At 29.9% G+C, this 27672-nt stretch overlaps 1 protein-coding gene across 2 annotated transcripts; it reads right to left on the reverse strand.

The window, feature by feature from the left end:
* Nucleotides 1–879: 879 nt before the first annotated feature.
* LOC137819259 (MADS-box protein SOC1) lies at nucleotides 880–26453 on the reverse strand. 2 transcript variants are annotated; one of them, XM_068623053.1, is made up of 9 exons: nucleotides 26310–26453; nucleotides 25687–25760; nucleotides 25355–25548; nucleotides 11943–12027; nucleotides 5034–5095; nucleotides 4825–4924; nucleotides 4694–4735; nucleotides 1710–1751; nucleotides 880–1402 (listed from the first exon to the last, which is right to left on the reverse strand). In XM_068623053.1, exons 3-9 carry the CDS (start codon nucleotides 25534–25536, stop codon nucleotides 1253–1255), a joined length of 663 nt encoding a protein of 220 aa, XP_068479154.1. In that variant the 5' UTR covers nucleotides 25537–25548; nucleotides 25687–25760; nucleotides 26310–26453; the 3' UTR covers nucleotides 880–1252. The 2 variants fall into 2 exon arrangements, with proteins under 2 accessions (XP_068479154.1, XP_068479153.1); XM_068623052.1 differs by having other exon boundaries at nucleotides 25997–26418.
* Nucleotides 26454–27672: the final 1219 nt, after the last annotated feature.

Here is a 27672-nt window from a genome sequence, read left to right on the forward strand (position 1 = left end):
GATGAAAAGAGAAAAATACATGCAGAAAAATTTTAATTTCTTCTTTAGCATTATGAAAACTACCAAATGAATATGCAAAGCGAAAAATACTGAAAGGAGGTGAAATTTGGGATACAAATTAGGTTAGGCTGGTAGGAGATTTTGCTGGAGCTGAAACAAGCATTGGACCAAAAAATAAAATGGTTTTGAGGCAATAAAGAAAAAACCCTGTAACCCAAACTAAATCATTTAAGGTTTTAGGACAACTCTGATGCAACTTATATTTTTAAATTAGATATCTTATACGTAAAAATAAAATAAAAAAGTTCTATAATGAGTCATTGAATTTGCATTTTTTTAAAGTTTTTTTTATGGAGCTGAATTGTTTTGAAGACTCAATGATAAGTTGTTGCACATATTTAGGAAGTTTTCCTGATTTGAAAATTTAATAGATTGAACTCAAGAAGAAATTAAAAATTAATGTATTCGACAAACATATAAGGGATTGTCTAAAATGTGTACATAATCTATCTTTGACCTCGATTTTTAAATCCATTGAGATAGCATCATTAGGTCACCACATCCAAAGTATTATTTGCAGCTTTGTCAAAAAATTTTCCATAAAATATGTTTCAAAAGGTTAAAAAAGAAAGGTGTATATAACTTATCTTTGACATCACCTCTTAAACAATATGAGTCTAATATGAGACTATATTAGACGTATTGGACAAGTCCTATAATCATAATCAGTACATATTACTTAAAGTTAGAGTTCCTACTGAGAACCAATAGAAAAGAAACTTAGTATTCAACTTACTTTATCTTCATATAAGGATTCTTTTGCTAATTTTACTACATTATACCTTACCAGAACTTGTACCATAGCTATAAGAAAACTCATGAATGAAGGAAAGTCATATATAAGTATCAATACAAAGTAGACCATAGGTTTGAGGATACTGTGAAGTAACACAAATCACTCCCACACTACAATTACCACTATCACTTCAAATTATATATCATCCTACAACATCCTCCCAATAATTTTCTTGAGACTTCATAAAGAAAGTATTAAATAAAAATGCAAAAACATTTAACACTTTCGAAACAGAAAAAATATTTAATACTTTCCTCATTAGAAGGATTATCAGAAAGATATTGTAAGAAGATTTAGAATTATTCTATTATCTTTTCAAGAGCATGTAGGATACATATACATTGATGATACAATTAGACTTACCCTTTTCATAGCCAGGGATTAAACAATCTTCTGCTAAACCTGATGAGAGAGGCGTCTTGTTCTTGTATCTGGAAGTCCAATGAATAATTCAGTCTCCACATCTGAACTTGGGCTACTTTCTGCACAGTATTGGGGTTGAGTTTCATTCTGATCCTTTGTTGGTAGCTGTAGATGGATGCCATGCTGCAGAGAATTTCTGTTTTAAGTTACTGAAATATTTGTGAAGCAATTATCCAACAAGATATGCAAACTATGGTGGATTGTTTCATGTATTTGACATCAAAACTCATAAGTTCAACATTTCCACAGGGACGACTAAGAGCATATTTGAATTGAGAAAATATTTTATTTTTCATGGATAATCACACAAAAATCATGTTATTCTATTATTGTTACAATTTTAAGAATAGAAAAAAAATACATTTTCTCAAATAAAACCAGTTTTAAAATATTCTCCAAATGAACTAATTCCAAATTGCAGTAACTTTACCTCCTCAGAGAGCCTGGCATTTTCATCAATTAGGGCTTTTTCCTGAATTAAATTACAAACACTTTAGTCAGAATCTCTTTGATGTAATTCTTGCAGGGTATTTTTTCAACTATCAGAACTTATGGAAAAGGAATTGAAGCTTGATAAACAGAATGATGCAGAAGTAGCCAATCACAACCTCACAACCTCTTGATCAAAGGATGGAAAGATAGTGATGCTTCTAAGACAAACCTTCAGGTTGATAATTGGTCACAAAATATAGGTATATGAATATGACCAAAAATACTTCTTTTACATGTAGAAATATCTTTCTATCAAGTGCATCATTCCAGCAGTCTAAGACACGCAGATCACATTGTGGACTTTTGCACTAAAATAATGTAATTTTTATCCATTATTTATAAGAATAACCAAAATAATTTAAAATTACATTAGTAAGTTGTGTTTCAGTAAAGAAACTTCATACATAAAGTCATGTTCCAAAGTCATGTTCCAGTTCCACGATTTCTGAGAGAGAATTTTTTCAACTAAAATCATGGTTCAACTACATGACTTTGTTGTTCATTGGACTTATGAAGAAGTCCTGCACCATGAGCACGAGTTTAATTATCAGTGTGAAAGATAACATTGAACATAAAAGTTGTGATGCTAAACCATGATTTTAGTTCAAAATCATTCTGAATCAGAAGTTGTGAAGCTAGAACATCTTTTTATAGTATGTAGTCATTCTATTGAAACACGACCTATCCAAATCCATAATTTTTAAAAATTGTCAGATAAAATTGTACTGTTTTGGTGCAAAAGTCCACATTGTGTACGATCAACTTATGATGTATAACATTATCTAGGATAACTTAGAGCATGAGTTTGACATATCTGTTTTTACGTAATAGGTGTATGAGTAGCTGTTGAGAAGGGAGGATTTTTGAGATGGCATATCCATGGAAAATACCACCAAATGTAAGGGTGGGAACCTTGGAGGTGCAATCATAGTTCTTGTATTTTGTTTTCTTCATTTTTTTTTTCAGCAATAAACAATATATACATATGAACCATCTCAAGGGTGATCCAACCTATTTTAAAAAAAAACAAAGACAACCTAACAACACAACACCTTACAGACAACTACTCAAAATGAACCTTGCAAAAAAAATTGCCGCAAACAAGCTAAACCAAAAAAAGACAGACCAAAGGATCAAGACACCAATCAAAAAAAGAAAAACAAACCGAGGGGAATTTAGAAGTTGAATTTAGAAGTGGTCCAAGATCAAATCTTCAATTGAGCCAAAAAAAAAAATCTCAGAATAATCCAAAACTCTACCTTTAAAAATAATCTTATTCCTATAATTTCAAATCTCACTAACCACCGCAACCCAAATATTCCACATCCCTAAGTTGACTGACTCAGGAGCATTACACAACCTGAACTACAAAAAATGAGAGTAAGCGTAAAGGGGGGCAATCGAAAAAATGCCTAACCTCGCATAACAAAGATTTCACACTAGCCAGGTTATTCTACAGTCAAAAGACAAATTATTTAACTCTTCCTCTTTTACCCCACAAAAGCAATAGAAAACGCTTCCGACCGCAATCGCGCGTCTATTTAAATTAACCTTAGTGGCAATTTTATTTTCCAGTACCCTCCAAGCGGTAACCTGAACTGAAGGCAAAGCCTTAATCCTCCCAAACAATTTAAACATCCTCGACCAGTCCCCATCATGAACACCTATTAGAATCCCATAAGCCAAATTAACTGAGAACTCTTGAAACTTATCGTCTTTCCAAACCCACCTATCAACTTTCTCCAAGACAAGGCACGAGCCATGCACTACCTTGAGAAGTTGTTTAACCCGAACCTTCTCCCAATCAAAAAGACTTTTTCTCCACGCCAAGGACCACTCCCAAACATTGTTTGTCCGAAACCCACAACATTCCAACAACACATCTTTCTCGACACATAGAGAAAAAAGCCTTGGGAACTTATTCTTCAAGGAATCATTACCTACCCACTGATCCTACCAGAACTTGATAAACTTCCCATTGCCAACTTCCCACTTTAAGCAGTCTCCGAAGTTACTACCCCATTTCTCCAGCTTCCAAATCATCTTCAAATCTTTCCACCAAAGGGAAGCATTGTAGTTACACATGTCCTCCTTCAAATTTCTTGAGCCTCCATATTTAAATTCTAAAACCTCATTCCACAAACCTCCCTCATTAGACCCCAACCGCCAAATCCATTTACTCAGCAAAGCCGAGTTGAAATCCTTAATGTTAACTACTCCAAACCCGCCACCTTTTTGAAATTTGCAAACCTTTTTCCATGAAATCCAAGTGATCTTCCTCTCTTTAGAACCCACCCCGATAAAGTTCTTCTAAATACATACAATCTTTTTTATCACAACCGCAGGCAAGATAAACATTGACTTGTATAATCTATAAGTGTATACGGCATCCTAAGTATTCCTATTTCAATGCATTATTTTTTGCCAGTAAAAAAAGTGCATGTTTATTTAAATATGCAGAACTACTTTCTGAATTACAATACAAAATTACATGTTTTAAAACATAAATTGAGAAGAAAAAAACTGTAGAAGTACTTATAATCTCTCAATCTTAATCTAAACATTTGTTTTTATCCATGCACTAACTCTTACAACAGTGCCTTGTGCTGCACTAACTTTTAAGGCCAACTTTCCAGTAGCATACACCATAATTTCCCAAACCATACCTAAATCCATTTTCCCCCTTCACTAAGCTGTAATTACAAATGTACTGAGTTCTACTCTTATCAGTATTTTTTTTATCAGCAAAAGAAATATAATAAATAATACTAAGGATTATCTAATTCTTTTACAAAATAAAGAAAAGAAAAAGAAAAATATTAGACAAAACCTCTACCATATGAGGAAAAACCCCTCTACCCTTCTCAGTGAGTCAAAACAGGCTATAACTTGCAACATTTTGAAGAAATGCAGACATCTTACCTTTTCTTTCAGTTGCTGAATTTGTTCCATGAAAACCTGGAGCTGAAGAACGAAAGTTGAGATTTAAATATCAATTTACATAGAAATTTTAATAGTAAAAATGGTACACTCTTGTTAATCATTGTTCTAACCTTTCTTGCTCGAACATTAATTAAACTCCTCTCCAACTGTTGTTCTATTCGTTGCAATTCCTCAATGGAGCCAGACCCTAAACCTTCTCCCAAGAATTTCCTGAAGGAATGAAATTACAAATGCACCATATTTTTCCATTGTGAGTGAGTGAAAATAAACATTGAATATAAACAATTCGTCAAGGTGAATAGAATTTAAAACTTTTAACCGTTTTGCAGCTTCAAGAAGTTCAATCTTCTTCATCATGTTTGCTGCTTCTTGCTTCAGATGCTGCAACATATTAGCCAATTCATTCAAATCTCAGGACTTATACAGTCAGCAAGTAGAATTAACGAACTTCAGTTAACCAGTTTAATGTTTTTTATTACTTCTCATGAATCTAAGTAAATTAATTTAGAAATCAATGCATCAAGAGAATTTAGGATATGAGATTTAACTAATCTTTTAATAAAAGTAGGTAGAAATTATAATCTACTTATATAAACTATGTTGAACACAATAGTTATTTAGCAACGAATCTCATAAACCTAACAACTGTTATGATAAATTTTAGTACTATGTTAGAACTAAGGTTATCATCTAATTCAATTTCACAGAACCAATTGATAGATGAAAATTTTACTGTCATTATAATTGTGACTTTTTATTCATTGTCACTCACAACCTCCAATTCCATTGAAGACAAACTGGAATATAATTAGGTAAAGCTTCCTACCATATTCTACAAGAATCAGAGGCAATTTTTAATAGGGGTCTAGGCATTATGATTTCTATTCTCAGTATAAGTTTTTTTATCAGTAAAAAAAATAAAATATGAAGCATTTACGAAATGTATCAATCCTATTACACAAGAAAAAGGATTATGAATCCTGCATAAGTCAAAAAAACAGCTTCAAAGCCAAACATCAAGCAATGTTGGTGTGAACCACCCAAAAGTAGAACTAAATTTGCAAAAGCCCTTTTACTAACTAATATATTTATTTTATTAACAATGAATAAATAAATCAAAGGGGGAAATGCTAAATGGTTAGTGTTATTCACCTATCTCACCAACACCAGTCCCAGGCACTGTCCCCCTAACCATGCTTGAAATGTCACAGAATCCCTCCAACATAAACAATAAACTAAGCATACACTTCTTGTAAGGGCAAAGGAACAAACACCCTTTGAAAATGAGCTCACACAACTTCAACTGCCACGATTGTTTTGCATTTTTATCCATTTCTAAAACATTTATATGATGTCACTAGAAATAGCATTTTGGTTAAAAATACAAAAAAGCATTAGCCCTTAACAAAAACAACAAATGTCATCAATACCAAGCTTCCTAACAGGTAACAATTTCTAACCGTCTCAAACAAAGGTGATACAAACTAGATCTGCACATTGGTTATATATTTTTTATCAAAAAAATAATGAATAAATGTGCAGTATTTTGAGGATGTTCCAACTCCATTACTTTTATGATTTATACATAACCTCCAAAAAGTCTTACATACACCAATGGAGATTTATCTAATCTCCTAAAAGCTACCAGCTAACCAAGTCCCTTCTCAATTCTTAACAAAACAAGCATATTTGCTGAGATACCAACACATAGATTAATCCAAAAACAAATACAGAGACTTGGACTGTTGCCTGCAGTGAAGACCATAGTATTATGCAGACATAGCAGCAAACACACACTGCTGTTTTACAGCAGGCCCCTCATCCTGGCTGTACACATTGAAGAAATATGTGGGAACAATTTTGTACTTTTATCTAAAAAAATGCTTTATCTCTTCAACAATAAGGCAGTGAACTTTGAAAAGTAAAGTATAATATTAACCATTAATTAAAAATTAGTTATTGATTTTTTTAACTAATTTTCTCAACTATATATATATATATATATATATATATATAAAGCATTTATTGATTTTAATGATGACTAATGTATATTGAAGAAGTAATTAATTGTTTAGGTTTAGTTGAATCTTCTTTTTTTTTCACCACAAAACTCTATTTTTTTTTTTTTTTTTGCTTAAAGTACAATTTGTACTTCCTTTAGTATTAGAGGAAGAAATCGCCTAAAAAAGGGAAAAAGTAAAGACTCGAATTTTTTAAAAGAAACCCACAACCCTCATTGTCTCTTCCTTTCCCTCTGTTGCAAAATCTCCTCACTTGTGCATTTTCTCTTTCATTATGTGTCTTCAACTTCTACATCATCTGGTTGCACCAACTGGTAATCAAGTTTAAGGTGAGGTGTTATTCTTCGCTTTATGTTTCTTTTATCCTCTTTGCTGATAAAAAAATGTTTCCTTTATCCTAAATCCATTTTCTACCTTCAAAATGATTGGTGGGTAACTGTATTTTTAAAATTTGTTTTGAGTACAGAAGTAGAGATTTTTAGTAGTGGGTATGTAAGCAAATGATAATAAGAAGAAGAATGTGTTCTAGATTTTCTGATGGGTTCTTATAATTTTTAGAGGATTTTATTTAATTAACCTCATCATTTCTTCTTTCTAATGTTTAGACGAATAGGGTTTCCAAAGTTGTAAGTGCATAACTTACATTTAGTGTCCATTTCATTTATTATTTCTTTTATAGGAGGAACAAACTTCTTAAAATATGAAATATTATTATTATTATTATTATTATTATTATTATTATTAAGTGGGCTATCGATAATTATGTTAACTAATATCACTTTTCTATTGAAGTTGGAGTTCTATAGCTTTTATCTATTTTCAATGTGTGGAATAATTTTATTATGAAGGGATTACCTTCTGGGTATACTATTGTTTTAAATTATAGGTTTTATTGGCTGGTCTTTGAAGGACTTGTAATAGTTGGATTGTCTTTTGAAAAACATGGTTGAGACCTCAGGAATATTTTGAAAATGATGGATTCAACTTCATGGTTATTTTAAGGAAATCCATGATGATTTATATGTTATGTTTTCCATCATCGAGTGATTTAAGGGCTCATATATGTAAAGAATTTATTCATTTTGCACTATTGAATGAAAATATCCTTTGGCTTTCTAGTGAATTAGTAATTTGAAAGACCCTAAGTACATCAATGGACATTGCAGGAGGCATTCCCCTGGTTTAAGAATTCCTACCTGTGAATGTACTTTAATTAAGGTCCTATTTGGTTGAGTGAGAAGAGAGGAGGAGATGAATTTTTTATATATTTTGTTTGGTTAGAAAAAGGAATGTGAGGAGAAATAATTTTATCCTTATTTAGTTCCCAAAGGGAGATGCTTTGGTGAAACTTACAAAAAGGAATTACATAATATGTATTGTTGTGTCGAGATTATTCCCAATTAGGGCTTGAATAGTTTTTCATGTAAAACCTATTATTATTATTATTATATTATGTTTCATAAATAAATCTTAGTTTCATATTATTTTTTGGGAATTATGAGTAAGATTTGAAAAATGGAAGCTTTCATTTTTGTGGAATGAATTGTTTTAGGTTTAGGTTTTTTTCAATTAACTTGTCTTTATGTTATGCCAGTTCTTGCACTTAGTTGTTTCACCCTCTGTGTGTTTTATTTATTTTAGTCTCACTGAATCTCTTTTTTTTTTTTTTTTTATCAGCAGTCTCACTGAATCTCTATGGCAAGTGGTATTACTCTTTCCTCCAAATTCACTGGTTCCTAACTAGAATTTTCTCCAGATTTGCAAACTCACTCAGAATTTAGTTCTTTTTTGTAGGTTTTCATTTTTTATTACAACTAGTATGTGGTTAACTTTAGTGTATTGTTATGCAAGATTTAGATAACAATAAACCTCTAAAAAACGTGACAGATACATGAAGGTGGAAAGGTGATCAAGATGTGTTATTATGTCAAATCAACATATGAATTTATCAATAAAAATTATAGAGGGGAAAACACTATTTTTTATGCTATGATTTGGAAAATTAAAGTGACCCCTAAAGCTGCACACGGTCTGTGGAGGGTGTGTTTGAATAGGATTGCCTCAAGAGAAGAGTTGTACCAAAGGGTGTTGTGTGATGTGTGAAGTGGAAGAAGAATCCATCAATCACTTTTTTTTTTATTGACAAGAATGAATATAATAAAATGAGTATTTTAGGATTCTTCAATTTTTATAAAAAAATAAAAGGACTAGTGAGTCACCATTCACAAAATACACTATATTTCCTATATACTTTTTACAATATACTTGTGCAAAAAGACTACACTGCACAAACCAGGGTCTAACAAAAGAAGCTAATCTCATCAAGAATCCTTCACAGCCCCACTTGTTAATTGGAACTTCAAAATATCTATATGAACAAAAGGATTCAACAGATGTGTTGTCCTAGAGATGCCTAACATAAAAGAGAATCCTCACAAGGTAAAGCCTTGCATCAGTGGGTTCCAACCCTCTGAGCTATGCTCCAACAGAGCTAGTTTATCTAAAAGAGAATTTATAATTTAACATCATAGAAACTCATCATCTACGCCTATGCTTAGAGATATGACTTATGCATCAATTGTGTTTTCCTTCAAAATAGCAAAACCACACCTTCCCCTAGCCATGATACTAGATTAAAGCAATAAATAAGTCATATATATAGCAGTAATAAAAAGACAATTATGAAAAACTTATTTTCAAAATGATATGACTCCCACATATCAACCACTTGTTTTTTGAGTGCAAAAGAGCCTGGTCTGTTTTGGAATAGGTGTAGTAGATGGAAATGAATTTCAACAGTGAATCATAATCAGGTAGAACAAAACTTTCTCCATTTTAGTTTGACCTTGTTGTTAGGTAGAACAAAAAATATGACCTGGAAGATTATGTGAATGGTAGTGGTGCAAGGTATTTTGGGAACAAAGGAATAAGTTTATATTTGATAATGAAACAATTGACAATGAGAATATTTTCAGACAATCACAATTGAAAGCTTGAGTCTGGATTACAAACAAAATTTCATGGGTATCCTTCTTATACTCGTTTGAGTATTAGAAAGTAGATTTAAGTCTAATTCTATAAAAATTATTTGTAAAATAAGGTTTTCATTCACATATATACTATAATTTGATCATATTTCTAATCAATTTAGATTTTCAACACTCTCCCTCACGCTAAGAATTTGACATCTTGATATACTCATCAGTGGTTAAATAGTGGGTGACACGATAAGTCCAACAAATCATATTAGAATTAGTTATTACAAAGTGATTTAGACCTAACTCAATTCTACAAAATCAGTTTGAAAAGTGAGGATTCCACTCATTTATGTACTATAATTTGGTTGCATATCTACTAGATATAAGATATGCAATAACTTAGAAAGTGAATTTTAAATCTAAATCAACTTCACAAAATCAAAATATAAGATGAGATTTGCACTCAATTATATATTTTATTTTAATCATATCTCTAAACAATGTAAATCTCTAATACATCTCTCACATCGAGGATTGGACATTTTGAGCATGAGATTAAGTATTTGCAAGTAGAATAATAGTTGTTTAGTAGCAAATGACATTATACACCTACTAACTTCTTAGGATAAAGTCTATTTTAACATATCACTAATTAATTTCAAATATCAAACATATCCCCTTTGTGTGGAGAATAAGTGACTTAATATCGAGTGATATGATAAACTCAATAAACTTTATTAAAATAGATTTTAATAACATATTAAAAAAAGTATATGAGGACACTAGTTATGAGGACATTCCAACATAAAACATGTTTTGCTTTGATTTGATGATATGTATTCAATCTTAGAATGTTAATATACTCTTTTGCTTCCTTCCTTTAGCTATTGTGTTTATCATTGATCAATGTTAACTTAGAAGTGAAGTTTGCATGATGCTTCTACTTATTTAGATATATATTTTTGAACTGGTTATATTGAAGTAGGTTTTACTCATTTTAGGAGAGATTTCACCAAAAGTTTGTATGCTCTCATCTTTAGATTGAAATTGTATTTCTAGTAGAATCTCAATGTTAGGCTTGCCAGACCGTTGTTGAAGCTTTTGTATTGGCCACATCCTAAAGAGAGAGTCACTTCAAAACAGCCATTTTGTTTAGATTCAGCATCCCATTATTTTTTTTTTGTTTAAGTAGCAGAACACATAATCGCCCCCAATAGTAATGGTATGGTGTCAATAGCACCACTTATTAGCAAGGAAAGAAAAATCAGTTAGTTTGATTGTTTTTAATAGGCAAAAATAATATTATAAATGATAACAAAAGTACATAGTGTACTCTAACCTTTATAAAAAAAACTATACATATAGATAAAACGTTCTCCTAATATTGTTGTTGTCAGTACTAAAGCTTATTATACAAAATTATAGACTAACAACATATTTCATGCATGGACAAGAGGAAGTCATTTTAACATAAAAAAAAATGACCTCTAAGATAATTTGAGCATTGAAATTTGTTCGGTTATTTCATTATTAGAAAATCATTAAATAGAAATCAACTTTAGATACTACAAATAATTAGTTGTTATATCGATAAAATTAGATACTATTTAAGAGACTAAAAGAATTATTGGTATCTAAATTATTTTCTACTATTGATAAATAGTTTCTAAATTGATATCTAGTTATTTATCAAGATTTTAGCTACCAATTATTTAGATTCTGAAGTTGGCAGTTTTTTTTTTTTTTTATCAGCCATAAAAAATCAATAAAACTTTGATAATTAGATACCAATTTAGAAACTATCTATCAATAATAGAAACTAATTTAGATATCAATAGTTTTCTTAGTCTCTAAAATAATCTAATTTAGTTAATATAGTAACTAATTATTTTTTGTCTCTAAAATTAGTTTCTATTTAATAATTTTTTTGAACTTATCCATTAATTTTTGGCAGTGATATGATTTTGGGTAAATAAGTTAGCTTGGTATGGTACACCAAAGGCTTCTATGTTTTAGTCTTAAAACCTATTTGGATAAAAGCTAGAAGTGGTTTCAAAAGTTGTTCTAGAAGAAATGTAGAACTTTTTAACTCAAAAGGGATTCTTAGAAGAAATCCAACAACCGAAAACACATTGTTGAAAGCTAAAACTAAAAGCATACAGATTTTATGAACATGAGTGGAATCATATGACAAAATGTAAATAGCAGATAAGGAATAGGTTAATGAACCTGCACATTTTGTTCAACTGATCTGAATGTAGTTGAGGTTTCACTTTTTGTATGCCTGCGATATCGTTCAATTGTCTCCTGCACGCTGTATCATTAAAGCCAAAAATTGAAAAAATAGATTAGCACATAATCATTATCTTCCAAGGCTAAATTCTCTTTGATAACAATCTAAGAAAATGAAAAGAGTAAAGGAAAAGTTATAGATTTAGTAGTTATAATTTCAATGTAATTTAAATAGGAGAAACAAAATAAAGATCAAACAGAAAAGTGGTAAATTCATATTGACTTTCATTGATATAATATTTCATGTAAGCTTTTCTATTCTTTAAAAATTAATTATCTTCCTGTCTCCCTCGCCAATTTTTCTCAATAACTTGGTAGCAAGAAAATCTATTGATTGTGATTTAAGAGATTAAATAAATTATTTGATATTTAAAATCATACAAATTTTAGTAGATTATTTCTGTGACACTATCTCACCTAAATATAAGATTTTTCCACATTTATTGAGGCTTTTTTTAATCTTAGATATGATAATAATAGAATTTTTGTCCTATTTTTAAACATTTTTTGAAAACATAAACCCTAATTATTTAGGATAATTTGACACTAATGAATTCTTTTGTTGTGACCTATTTTATGTATGATTTATGGATTTTTGTAGGTCTTTATAGTTTTATGGATTTTTGTAGGTTAGTGTTAAGTTCTGACATTTTTTATATAAGAATTGAGATACCTCTCATTTTATTTTATTTATTCTTTGTTGATAAAAAAAATTAAAGTTTAATGTCTATGGTTTTGTTGAATTTCCATAAACTTAATTATTCTTGTGAATGGTATGGATTTCTATTTAAAAACTTCTGCAGTTTTTTTTATATCCATGTGTGTCAACAAGTATCCACAAATGTTTTTAAAACAGGTTATAAAATAAATAAATAAAACAAATTATTTTGTATTCTTTGAACAAACAAAAGCAAATATCATTATGGATTTGTGTAGATTAAAAAGCTGTTAAAAATAATTAATTTAACCACTTTTATTATGTTTTGTCACAGTAATAAGTTTCCTATTAAATCAGTATACAAATATTTATATTCAAAGTTATCGATTAATGAAGATTATAACTTTAAATATATTGTTTAAATGTAAAGACAGGAACAAGAAAATACTAATACATGAGACTACTATAAGATATGTACATAAATACAATACAAGAATATAATAAACTAAAATCAATTAGTTATAATAATTTGTATTGGCTTTACTCTTTTGAATTCAAACTTTATCATTTATAGTTTTTATTAATTGCAGTAGTTATTTTGAATTTTCTTATTCAATAAATTCAGTTTACTTTTTCTGAATTCAAACCTTATCATTTATTTGCATTAATTCTTATTGATTGTTGTAGTTATTATGTAATTTCTTATTTAACAATCCTCTTCTTACATATACTTAATTTTTTTCATTAAATATTTAACATTTTAGCTACATTATAGAACAACTTATTATTTTCATTAATGGCCTATAAAACTAGAATTAAACTTTGTTTGTATCTCGGACCATTTAACATAATATCAACAGTAATTGTGAGAACACACTTTGCTTTATGGAATTTTACATAATAGAATAATAGATAAAAATAAATTTCACGGGAAAAACTAAAAAATAAAAAATTGCTTTTAGTTTTTTAAGTATATAAAATCCTTTAATTGTTACTAATTTCATAAAATCCTTTCAAATCTCATATTCTATAAATCCTTTAAAATCCAAAATATAAAATATTTTTAATATTTAAAAAATTTGTTATATTCTTATAAAATCTCTTAAAATTTAAATGAATTATTTTTTGTTAAAAAAGTCTTTTTTTTAAATCTCAGTTAAAGTACAACCTAAATTTGAAGTGCTGTATTGTTAATTCAACTTTTTCTTGTAGACCGTACTCTAAGACATGTCAGCAACTTCTAAATATTTTAAACTTTTTTTCTTTTTTTGTCTTTTATGTAGCATATTAATTCTCTCACCTCATCCTTAACATTAATCTTCTTTATTATTCATTTGTTTAAGACTCCTTTATTTTCATCTTCTGAAGAAGCTAGGTAATATAGTTTCGTTAAACAATGTCAAGACATGATGCTTCTTTTTTTTGTGTATTTGCATTGTAAGTGTCAATTAATAGTGTGATAATAACTATTTAATATTAGTTGGATGTTAATCTAGTTAGGATTTCAATTAGTATAGTGATGCACATTTTACTTTTAGGAAAAAGAAAGTGGATTTTTTACAACAGTAGTTACTATAGGATTTTTTTTACTTCATATATTAATGAACTCACATTAGAAATACTGATTTATTATAAGAAATAAATGTGTAATAAGGTTATACAGGAATCATAACTTTTTGTGTAATAAGATTGGAACATTCCTATAATGCTCCACATTTATTTATTCTTTTTTCTTATAAAAAAAAATATATAACTCCTTTAATGGAGTATCTTCAAGTCTTACATCTATTGGAATTAAAAGCTAAGGTTTGTAACGTTTGATTAGAAAGACTGGATGTTACCTAGTCAAATATTTTAATGCATTTCAAACCTAAAATAATGACTTAAAAAAAAATTATTTTTGTGAAGCATGAAGAGTTCTTGTTTAGTAGGTGGAGAGAGGATGACTATTTTTCTTTTAAAGCTACCAAAATATTCATCAATCAACAATTACAAGTCCCACCTTGGACCAAAACCTCTTTTAGGTATGGAGATGGAGATTAGCTATGGAAAAGGGGGGATTGTGAAAAACAATGTAGAGGAAAAATATGAATCATGGAGAGATTTCAATAGTAGGTCAAATATTACGCAAGAATCAAGGTGGTGAAAGGATATTAGATTAGCAACGAGGGATAGGTAGTTTGAGAGCAACATAGAATGGAAGATAAGATAGATGGATATAGGTGATGGTACTCTCAAAGAAAGTTATCCAATACTTTATAACAATTCCACAAAATAAAAAAGTTAAAATTGCATAAATGGGAAGATGAAATAATCATAGATGGGAATGGAATTTGGGATGGAGAAGATGGTGGTTTTAATCGGACGAAACCCAATTAAATGTTGTGTTTGAACAAATTGAACATACTCTTCTGGATAAGGGAAGTGAGGACAAATAGGAGTGGAAATGAGTGGTTGATTTAAAGGTGAAGTGGTTGATCATATTGAAGTGTTTTTCCTAACACAGGTTAAGGTTTGGTCTTGGATCGCTTCAAAGATACCGTCAGCGAGCTTCTCATTCTCTGACTGGTGTCTAGAACCCTTGGTATGTATGTATTCAATTTAATGTCTCTTTAAGGGTTGATTCTTGATCTTTTGTTGTATAAGGAAATGCACTATTTGTCCCTTTTCACTTTGTATGAGGGTTAGATCACCCCTTAAGTGACCGATTTAATTTATGTGCTTCTTGCTGATAAAAAAGAAATAGTGGAAAGGAGTAGAAACAAGATATATACAATTAGATTATCTTATGACAAATTAAATCAAAGCATTGATGGTGATATGGAGGATGACTTTTCTGAATTTTGGAAAACTAAGATCTTACCATCATCTCAACATGGAAGCTTATACAAAATAGGATGCCCATAAAGGGCAATGTGAGCATGAGAGGGGTAGAACTAACCAATAGGCTTTGTGTGATGTGTGAATTGGAGGATGAAAATGTAAATAATTTATTTTTCACATGTAAAGTCTCATGGAGGGTCTAGAAGCTATGTAACATGGCTTGGGGTGAGTATGGTCCAGCATGTGAAACCAAAAGAAAATTTCCATCAATTTTATCTAATGCAGTTAAATAGAAAACATAATAGAGCATGGAGGTGCATATGGATGGCAGTAGCATGGGTTATATGGAATCATAAAAATAAGATAAATTTTATGAATGGGAAAGGTTGATATGTTGGAAATATTTACTTTGTCACAATTAAAGACATTGGGTTGGATAATCAACAAATACCCATGAGTGCAATGTAGCTACTCAGATTGGTGTTTAAATCATAATGATTGTCTACGTTTAAGTTAGCCTAATTGTTTCAAATCTCTAATTGTTTAAGTTAGCCTAACATTGGGATTGTTGAAAGATATAGAGGTTTCAGAGGGATATATGGAACATAAGGGAGGAAACGGGCTAAAAAGATCAGGGTTATAAAAGATCAAGGGATATTAGTCAGATTATGGAGTCAAGTTTAGTATAATACTAACCTTGTAGGTCATGAATGGTGGCATAAAAGGTCATTAAATAATGACTTAAGCATGAAGGAATAGAGTGCAAGAAGGCCAACGACATTTGGTGGTTGGTACAAGGGTACAAATTTCAATGTGGATGGAATTGATAATAGGATAAATGACAAGCAGAATGGAGATTGGAAGCTTCCAGCAAAATATTTACATATGGAATGATCAAGCACTAAAGTAGCAAGAACAAATGCTCAATTTGCAACCAAATAACACATAAAATGCAAAATTCATATTGATCGATATGACAACAAAATGTAACATAGGAAACTATGTTAGACCGATTTTGTGGAATGTTTGTATGTTGATTAGGAATTGAATTGATTTGATGAGATATATGAATGAACAAAGATGAATGACCCATGTATGGAAGAAGGGGCTGACTAGTTCACAAACTTTTTTGTATACAGATTGGAGCATCCCTTAAATGCTCCATTTTATTAAATTTATTTTTTGTTGATAAAAAAACATCATAAGGACTAGTTACATTCCACCTTGGTGACCTGGAAATATCTTCATAACAGTGTGCCAATGGATTCAATGCTACAACAATATGGGATTAACCTATACTCTATATGCACTTTTTGCAAATCTTCTCTTGAAACTTTAAACCATCTTTTCTTCTCCTGTTAGCATGACTGCAAAATTCTAGACTTGGTCACGTTCCAATCTAATTCTATTTGTTCTTCCATGGAGAATTATCAATTTTATGCAGATAGTATGCAACCCACAACTAGAGGGCAACATGTATCAATATCACGTGGATGATTTGGAAGATACACAACAATGTTAAACATAATCCCATTAAATTTTGTTTAACTATGCTTTGACTATTGTGGAAACTAGATGCACGTTTGCATGTAACCTAGAGCTTGTATGTTTTCGATAAAGTGAGTTTATATAAGAGTTACTCCTTCGGTTGGGTTGTTTCTTGTTCTAAGTTTCTGTTGTTCTTTTTGCCCCTTGTTGTGGGTGCAAAGAGATTGTATTGGGTTTGATTTTGAGTCTGTTTGGGTTTGTACAGGTTAAATTTGATTTTGTACGGGTTAGTTCTGATTTTGTAAGTTTTTGAAATTGTACGAGCTGTACGGGTTTTTAGTGGTAAATCTGTTTGTGTCTCTATTTGTTGGTTTGGGAGACCAAAGAAATTGTCTCATTTTTTTTAGGTATGTATAAGGGTTGAATCACCTCTTAAGTGGTTCCTGTTATTCAATCTTTATTGCTGATAAAAAAAAAAAATGTTTGCATGTAACCTATCAAGGGGGATTATGGGAAACAACATATAGGAATTCATCTTGAAAAGGCAACTAAGGTCACAAGGTGATCAAATGTAACATCGATGGAGTTGCAAGAGGAGCACCTAGACCTATTATACTTTTACTGCTATTTACGGTGGCAACAATGGCGAATACATAATAGGATCCAATACTTTTATTGGCAATGTGTTTTCCTTCATAGCTAAACTAATGGCAGTCATCCTCGCCATTGAATCAACTCTTAACAGAGGTTGGTTCTATCTTTGGATTGAAGCATACTCTACATTAGTCACTCGAGCATTTAAGAATCAAAACATTGTGCCTTAGGGTATTAGAAACAAATTATTATAGGGATACATCTTACAATCACACACACATATATAGAAAAGAAAACAAGTGCACAGATAGATTGGCTAACATTGATATTGATGCTCAAGTTAAGTTTTTTTGGATTCCCTCATTTATCTCCTTCCAGTGGAATTGATTTATTTAAAAATATGTTTGGTTCACTGAAATTTAGATTTTCTTAAATTGTTGTTGCTTGAATTATGTGTTCACATTGGTATAGTCCTCTCATACTTTCTTGTTTCTTCTTTTTCTTTATTTAATATATCACCATCTTAATTTCTGAGCATTAAGCTCAAAGATGAAATATTATATTAGAAAAAACATAGGTGTAAGATTACTCACAACTTAACTTAGAATAAATTTACTAAATAGTTTCAAATTATCAAACAAAGGAAATATACTTTATCAATATATTAATAGGGTGAATAGTCTGAGACTTGTCTTATTCTTATCCCTTCTTTGGTTCAACTAAGTGTTTGGTTTTAATGTTATAAAAAGCATAAACAATGAATCAAACAATGTTTAAAAGAAAACAAATACAAAAAGCAAACACACTATAACAAAAAAAGTACTTAACAAAAAAGTACTTGAAGACAAATTAAAGTTAAAATGAGTCCAACTATTTCTATATGACAAAATCACTTATACATGTCTACGTTTAAAGAAAAACAATGATTTTTTAACATTTCATTTTTCTCTGACATCTAATATTTATCATTTCTCTCTTTCTCTTCTTCTATCATTTCATAATACTGGTGTTCGAATATTATTTTTGTTTAAGTACTTTGAATTTTGAAGTTTGAAGATGATTTTGTTTTTACATTATTTTAAAAGAAGTTATTAAATGAATTAGCATTTGAGTCCACTAAAATAGAGTGTTGTAAAAGGTATATATTATATATTAGAAATTTACATATGTAACTTTCATAATCTTGGTGGTTAATATTGGATACTAATTTAAAAATTACTTTATAAATTTTCATTAATAATAAAAACTACTTTAAATACTAATAGTATTTTAGTTTATAAAATAGTATCAAGTAAATTTAATATTAAATTATTTTTTGTCTCTAAAATTATTTATACGAGATCAACCCTAAGATGTGGTATAACTATATCACAATGAAGATGCTACTCATAGCATTGCTAATTAAATTTAGATAAAATTTGAAAAACCATACAATTTGGTAAGTGTTGATTATATCTAGAAGATGAGCTAGTAAGATAGAAGTAGAGGTGTTGTGGCATGGTATTATAATCAAGTTGTCCATACCCATGGAAGGTTTGAATTTCAGCTTAATTTGAGAGTTATTAAGACTCAAATAGTCTTAGAACCAAATACAAATACATTGACTTAAATACTTGATCATAAATTCTTTAACTTCAAACTAATTATTATATTACCTTACAAGAAGAACTAATTATTGTTATATTTAGATATTTCTCTAGTCCTTATAATGCATATCTGCTTTTAATTTTAGTCTAATACCTTTTTAATAGCTTTTGTACTGTTCACTTTTTTAATGTTATTTTAATGACTTTGAGAAAATCACCCAAAACGTATTTTTTTTTAAGTTAATAGATATACTGAAGCATCATTGTCCATAATTTACCTATCATGTGCTACATATAAAGATATTTAAAAAGAGAAAAAGAAGTATAAACCCATACGAGTGAAGAATTTTAAGTTAAACCAAGGATTAATTGCATAAGTCATCCAAATAATCAAAGCTTGTGAAAATACCTTCATATTGAAAGTCAGAAACCCTAATTATAAATATAGAAGGAGAAGGGGAACATAGTTTATTTAACCATATCACAATTTTTTTCAATTTGTAAAATTGCAAAAGTCATATGTTTTTAGTAGTTTTATTTTTTGGAAGAGTTTGATTCAACTTTAACACATCATTTCATATGTGAGCAAGCCATGAGCATATCACACCAAATTTTGTTATGAAACACATAATAATAGCTACTAAACTCAGAACTTAGGTTCTGAAAGTCAGATTATAACTCAAATTTCTCTCTAGATCTTTCTAGTGAAACAATTTTATTGGAATCATGTTGCAAAGTTCATCAACGTCTAATGGAACACTTGATCTCTTTTCTTATTCTTGATCCTCCTTCTATGAGTAACTAAACATTTGTATTTAGGGAATGAGGAGTCCCAACCCTAACTTGTGTAATCTGAAGTTTTGTTACTGATTCAAGTTCACTTACTTTTGTTGGTTACTTATTTCTAGTTCCAATTTTCCTATAAATTGATTATTCATGGGAGACATGGTAAATTTAGGAATAGAGATTAGCAATTATGGGATCATTTGGATTCTCAAACTTAATACCTGCTTAATTAGGATTTTGTAAGGAATTAAGGTTTCTAATTGAAAGAAAGTGTAGATGTATCAAGAACTTAAACTTTAATCACATTTAATGTAATCTTCAATTTAATTATTTTAATTTGAATTGGAATGAATGTTAAGGGTCCTTAGGTGAAGGTTAGGGAAAATCATATCCTAATGCCTCATTTTTTTTTAAAGGTTGGAGTGCTAATTCCCAAAAGAAAACTGAAAAGTAAGGTAAAAGAGATCTCTATAAGAATTCATTCTCATTCTTGAGTTTTGCTAGTGAATCTATTATTGCTTTGTGTGGATAACTATTATTTACTTTGTTGTTCATAATAATGATTAAATTTAATCTTTCAAGGTTTAGCTCAAATAAAATTAAGTTTGTTTCTTGGATATTAATCGATTTTTTTTCTTGTAGTTTATCACTTTATACTATAACGACTGGTACACCTTTAATATGTTCATGTTGAACCAGAGTTGAATCCAAAGTAAAATATTTCTAAAAACTACTATATGATCAACAACACAAACAATGACGCTTTAAATTCTGTTAATCTTTATGCATTCAAATAAATTAATGTTATGATTGGGTGAAAAACAAAAGCTTCCCCTTGTTAAAAGGAAACTATGCTTGCTAAATGGCAAGAAAGGTTAATTTCTAGAAAATAATTCAAAAAAAATCTTTTTTTTTACTTTTCTTTTAATTTTTAATTTTATTTTTGGAGTGTCTTGTGGCAGTTTTATTAGGGTTCTTCATGATAGGCAAAAACCCTAGACTGATCAAGGATGGTTCAAGAACTTCATTGAAGCTATTCTAACCAAGGTTTCATACTTACAACTAATTCCCTTTAAATCATAGTTCATAATGTCTTCATATCAACCCAAATGTGTCAAGACTTAGAAGAAATCAACTTAATTCTAACCAAATATAATTTCAAACTTTCAACTTTATTTCATTTTATATTAAAAAGAGATTAAATTTAACAAAATAAATAAATACTAAAGTAAAAACCTCTTTCTTTCTTATTAATTAATCACTATTCAAATACAATTAACATATATTACTAAAAAAATAATCAAAGGGCATATTTATAATCTTTATTACATTATAATTTCTACAAATTCTTTTACTGATAAAAAGAATAACTTTAACAAATTTTTTATCATATAATCCAATTCACTACCACTTTTCGCACACTTTCTTTTATATTTAAACAATTTCATTTTTCACTTAAGATGTTAACTTTTGTGAAGGTGAAGGACAATTACATCTGACAAATTGTAATGGCTGTAAGGGAACCCTGTGGTAGTGCAGTTTAGGGCAGTGTTGTAGTGGAAGGATTAAGTGTTAAAGCTGAACTATTGCATTTAATTAAATACTTCATTGTATCAGAGGTGATATCATGACAAAGAAAGAAAATAACGGCCAGTTTCATTTCAGAATACTGTTTTTTATTCTTTCACGTATATATTTAGTTTACAAGAAAAGAAACAGAAAGAGTAAAAATGGAGAATGAATAAATTAAATTTTAGTTTTTTAAGTAGAATAGAGATAAGTAAAAAATAAAGAGAAATGTTTTAAAATTTAGGTAGTTTAATAGAAAGTAAAAAATAAAGAGAAAGTAAAAAATAATAGAAATATGTATTTTTCTCCTATCTTATCTCTTTCTGTCCTCTCCTCTCTACAAACTAAAGGATCGTATGCCAAATTTTTTAAGAGAATTATCAAACAATTATACAAAAGAAATTATGAAGATATCTTCTTTGGCTATTTACTTTAGCAATTCTTTTTTATAATCAAAGTAAAAATAAAGTAAACTTTTTATAAGATACAAATATAAAAATTTCCTTTAATTTTGAATATAGTGCTAGAGTCTTAGTACATTTAAAACCCTTTAATAATTTTCATGAGAGAAAAATGTTGTTATTCTTTTAGTCAATAAATATTATTAAATCCATGCATCAAAATAGAAGACTAAAAGAAAATGCATTGGACCCCTTATTTTCTTAATTATAGGGTTAAAAGAAACCCTAGTCTTTTGAGTTAAGTTGAAGACATTAAATTGTACTTTAGTTTATTCTATTTTTATTAATATTGTTTACCAATTTCAACTTGTTTAGAGAAGAAGGGAGTTTATTTACTAGTACTGGGTAACCAAAGAGCAAACTGCATATAAAAAAAACAACACATAAGCCTATTTATAATTTTTCGCCATATCTAAATTTTGAAATGCTGCAAAAAGAAGACAGAAGCAGAAAATAAAATTCAAAGTCTTGACGTTTTAAGGAAAAAAAAAAGATGGTTGGAAGTCTAACAGTAAAGAAAATGTAAAACAAATGGTTGTAAACAATTAAAGGACCACAGAAACATAAAAGAGAATGTAAGCTTTAAGTAAACAAATAGTTTAATGAAAACATTTTTAGTATTTGAGCATTTTTATGAAATCGACCTTTAATAAGATATTCTTTCTTGCTCCCAAATGAATGTGGTAAAGTATTTTACTTGGAAAAGAGTATAATCAACTAAAATCCTTAATCTACAATAAAAGAGGTTGAACTATGCATGCTATCTAGAGAGTTTATGTTATATGCTCATTAATAGTATAGTTTGCAAGGTGTTATAGAAGCTTTTTTTTGTTTGGAGTGGATACTAACACCATGATAATTTAAAATTTCGTGATGAAAACTTGCAACTTCAAGTGACTGTGGGTTAGGTAATCTATGGAGTGTTAATGTGCATGAAGTTTGGTGGTATATTTTTGTACTGTTTTATTTGACTTGACTAAGAGGAAGAGGAAGTGGAGGTACATTGGTGCAGATATGGTTGGAGATATGATCTGATTTTCTATGGCATCGAAATTAGGAGTTAATGACCAAAAGTAGAATCATTCTTAATCAGAGCTTTTGCTCGATCAGAGATCTTGTTATGGAGGAGTATTGTGAATCTCTAAAGAAATTTCTCTTAATTTTTCAAATACTTCTAATGTTAGAATTTTATATATCTAATCGATGGATTTTCTGGTGTTAGTCATACTGTTCCACTTGTTAACTTGTGTAGGATGGATAATGTTGTGGATGGTTTTTTTTGAATAACTTTTATGATTTTTTGCTGAGTTTTTCTATTTTTTTGGGTTATGTAGATATATAATTTGTCTTTTTTAATAGGATTGATGTATTCTTAAAATATTCCTTATTTATTTTCTCATACAAAAATTAGAATTTCAATTTCAGTGGAAAAAAGAAGAAGTGATCCAAACATATTATAAAGATACATGAACACGCCTCGTTTTTTCTTGTGCCAAAAGATGTAAAATTTGTTATTTAGGTATAAGAAGTGCCGTTTTCAATTGATTTTCTCATTCTTCCTGTAAGAAGGAACAGAAGAAATATTGATAGGTTCACTTGAATGCATGTCTTCTCACATCATTTTGTGTTTCGGTCCGTTTTTTAATTTCCTTAATTAGCTTTTCAAAAAGGGTTAATTAAGGGAGACCACCACCACCACCCCCCTCTGCCCTCTCAAAAAAACGAAAACAGACACAATTGAAATTAAAAAACAAGTAAATTTCAGAAAACCACAATTTGTAGGAACAAGCATAGCAAAGTTTTATATTCATATTCAAGTTTTTTCGTGTTGTTTGTTAACTCTTTCTCCAAAGACAGTTTGCAGACAATTCAATTATTTTATGCAGCATTTCATTATGCTTTTTAAGCATACACTCCTTAACTTAGTTTATTAGGAAATGTTCGAACTTACACAAAACTATACATATATTGCTCCAAAGCTGGCAGCACAATTTTCAAGTGCTCCAACAAAGACTAGAAAACCTTCTTGTCTATCCATACTAAGGGAAAACAAAATTTTCTATATCCCTTAAGGTTGTATGCTCAAAACACTGTCACTTCAAAGTTGTTATACCAAACCTCACATATGAGTCTTAGTTACATTGTTGTCTGCTACTTGATTACTAAATAAACTAGATCTTAAGTTGAACATTTGCAGTTTCAAATAAACAAATATATATATATATATATATGAGGGCTATGATAATTCATATATAAAAGGAATTGTAGTATTTAATGTTATGAATGCACCCGCATGATGATTCTTACAAAAAACCTTTCTATACATTGATTCTTCGACCAATAAGAATAATAATATACACCTTAGAATGTGTGAACTCGTTATAATAAATCACACTGCACATTATTTCATGGAGCAACACTAGCTCCAAGCAGATAGAGTTACATTTTCCTTTTTATTTTATCTTTGGAACATCACATTAAGGTTTTCCTCACTTTGTTCGATGATAAAAAAGTGGGGTCTCCGACCCTACTAATTAATTCTAAATAAAATACTTATTGATCAGTCGATATTACAAGAGGAATCAAATCATCCTGCACAAGAATATCTTTATCTCTCTCTCTCCATCCCATGAACATTGTAAATGTCAGTTTTCAGTACATATGAAACATCACTAATCACTAACCTACATGTACAAGCTCCTTCTTTGCCCGTTACTGAGGGAACAAGGTTCCTTTATTCATTCCACCCTTTCATCATAGTGTTTGGTTGAGGAGGTGTGAACTATTGCTTAATTATGTTAAAATTACTCATCAAGGTATATATAACCTCCTCATTGGTTCGATTTTAACTTAGAAAATACCTGCAGCCTAATAGAAGCCATATATAAAGTTCCATTCATCTAAAAATTTGTTAAGATCTAAACAAGGACATGAGATTAGGAATGATTATTAGGTTCATTGCAGATGTAAAACATTGTCAACTACAATCAAATTTGTCTTTTAATGTCAAGTAATTATATCTGTACAATAACCAGTTAGTATAGACTGTCAATGACACTTACCATCTCTCTTTATCTTCTTTTTTATCATATTAGGGTGTGTATTAGCATGTTGGTTCATGCATTATTTCAAGTTCCATAAAAATCTCTTTGCTTGGCTCACTGGTGTATTCGTGTTTAGAACAGCTACATAACAGTATATATGGTGTAAAAGAACATACATGCATATGTATTTTATAGGTATGCATGAAATTTACAAGGTCACAGATCAAAAGGAACTGGTCTTGGTTTCAAGAGGGGTGCTAAAATTACTGGAAGCAGAAGCATTCACACATTAATTTAAGAAGAAGAAAAGGGAAAGTTGAAGGAGGAGAAATAATGGTACCTGGAGCTAGCAAATTCATAGAGCTTCCCTCTTGGAGAGAAGATGATGAGAGCAACCTCAGCATCACACAGAACTGATAGCTCAAAAGCCTTCTTCAGCAACCCATTTCGCCTCTTCGAGAAAGTTACTTGCCGGCTTGTGGCGTTCTCTATACGCTTCATTTGAGTCTTTCCTCTCACCATCTCTTCTACTTTCTGCTCATAGAATCATTAGTACCCCAAAATAGATATGAAACTATAAAATTACTTTCATTCACACTCACATACATAAAACAAAATTAGTTTATCCACACACATGTTATATTATATCCATATAAGGTAAAGAAATTAAACCTTGCGATGATGGGGAAATGGAAAGATTTGCAGCAAATATGAGCCCTCCAAGTTGGCCTTGAAGACACAGATAGCTATAGCAGATAGAAAAAATGCAACAGATCAGAAGTGCTATTAGTCAAAGGGTTCATCAAATTCCAAAAAAAATTATGAAGGATGGAGGTTACAAAGAAATGGGAAGTGAAAGAAAAAGTAGAAGAACACAAACTATAAAATGAAAGAAAAATGAGTATATTTAAGCTTCTTCCCAGCAAAGGATCTAAACACCCCAATAAGGAAAAGCTTTTTTTTTTTCTGCTTAGATACTTACCAGCAAGAAAAGCAAGTTGGAACACAAGAAGGTCTCTCTGGGTAAGTAAAGGAAAAAGTTGAGGTACCAAAAAGAAGAAGATTTGCACCAAATTGGCAAAATTAAGGGAAATATTTTTAGCCAAGTGAGGGTGCTAGGAATAGTAAAGGCTTGAGCCTAGAAAAGGAAAGGGGAAGAAGAGAGAAAATGGAGGCAAGAAGCCAAAGAAAGTAAGAAGCCCAAAAGAGAAAGCACAGAAACTGCAGATAAATAATAGAAAGAGAAGAAAAGTGAGTGCTACATAATTGAGATACGTTGAAGAGTTGGATTTGACCTATCTTTAGCCAAGAGAGAAAGCACAGAGACAGACCAGCTTTCCTTATTCATCCACCTTGTGTTCCCAACACCATATTAAGAAACAAATTATTTTATAGATGCTTATTGAAAACCAAAAACTTCATCCCTTCCTTGTTTTAGTAAAACAAGACGCCAACTTCCCCAAAAAGAAATTTCCACATCAATGAAAAATATATGAAAATGATGCTGCAATTTTTCTATAAAAGGACATGTAAAATATATGCATATAAAGGACGACAGGGAACAAAAAATAATATATTTATATCATCACCCTTTCCAAATCATCTCTCCCTAATGCAAGGTTCAAATTGCTTCATTGGTCATCATGTTTGTACGTATATGCATAATAAAAAATAAAGTGCACAAGAAAAAAAATTATTCGATACCTTCAAAAAAAGTGGCTTATACTTTTCACAGCTTGTTATTGTCAAGCTTATCGAGGCATTTTCATTTAATAAATAGTTAAATATAAAGAAAATTATTTTTTTTCTCTGATCTAAACTTTAGATCATTCAGATGTTTATAGTACAAAAATTATTATAATGAGTTTTTTTATATATAAAATTGGTTCAATTTGTGATTTTACTTCATCAACCCATTGAGGTGTTAACGGTGGTTCAAAGAAAAATTTATGCTTGGTTAACCAGTTAAGAAAATGATGCAAATTTCTTTTACTCTGATTGGTGTTTGGAACATCGGGTATGTATGAAAATTGTGAATTAAATTTGTTCACTTTCCTTTGGTTAGACTCTTTTTTTATCAGCAATAAAGATTAAATAAATAAGAAACCTTTATACAAAATTATACTTATCTCGTGACAAAGATCTAAGCCAAAATCCAACCAAACATCCTTTGGATTGACTCTCTAGCCCCTTCTAAGAAGGAAAGAGTTGTGTGTTTTGCATATTGGTCTTTAGCTTTGTTTGAAGGTTTCGTCCTAGTTTTTGGTTTAAGTAACTCTAAGGAGAAGCTTTTGTTTTTCTCTTTGGTTTTTGGGTTGATGGAATGGGATACACTGTTGTTGTGTTAGTGTAAAGACGGGCTGTTAAGATCTTTAAATTCCTCTATTTGTTGGAGTTTTGAGTTTGCAATTTGTTTATGGTTTTGTTCTTTTGAATTTTGATGTGTTGGTATACTCTGACGATTGCCAATGATGGGTTCCTATTTAGGCTATATTCTTGGGTTTTTTGTTATAGTTCACAGATTTTGTTGGGAGATTGATTTAGATTGTGATGTAAAAGTTTATCATTTCTTTTATACAAGGGTTGAATTACCTCTGAAGTGATCTATATTTATTTATTATTTCTTATTGATAAAAAAAACTTCATGCATCCATTGGA

Source organism: Phaseolus vulgaris, chromosome 10 (genome assembly GCF_051622355.1).
Source record: "Phaseolus vulgaris cultivar YP4 chromosome 10, ASM5162235v1, whole genome shotgun sequence".
Taxonomy (NCBI): domain Eukaryota; kingdom Viridiplantae; phylum Streptophyta; class Magnoliopsida; order Fabales; family Fabaceae; genus Phaseolus; species Phaseolus vulgaris.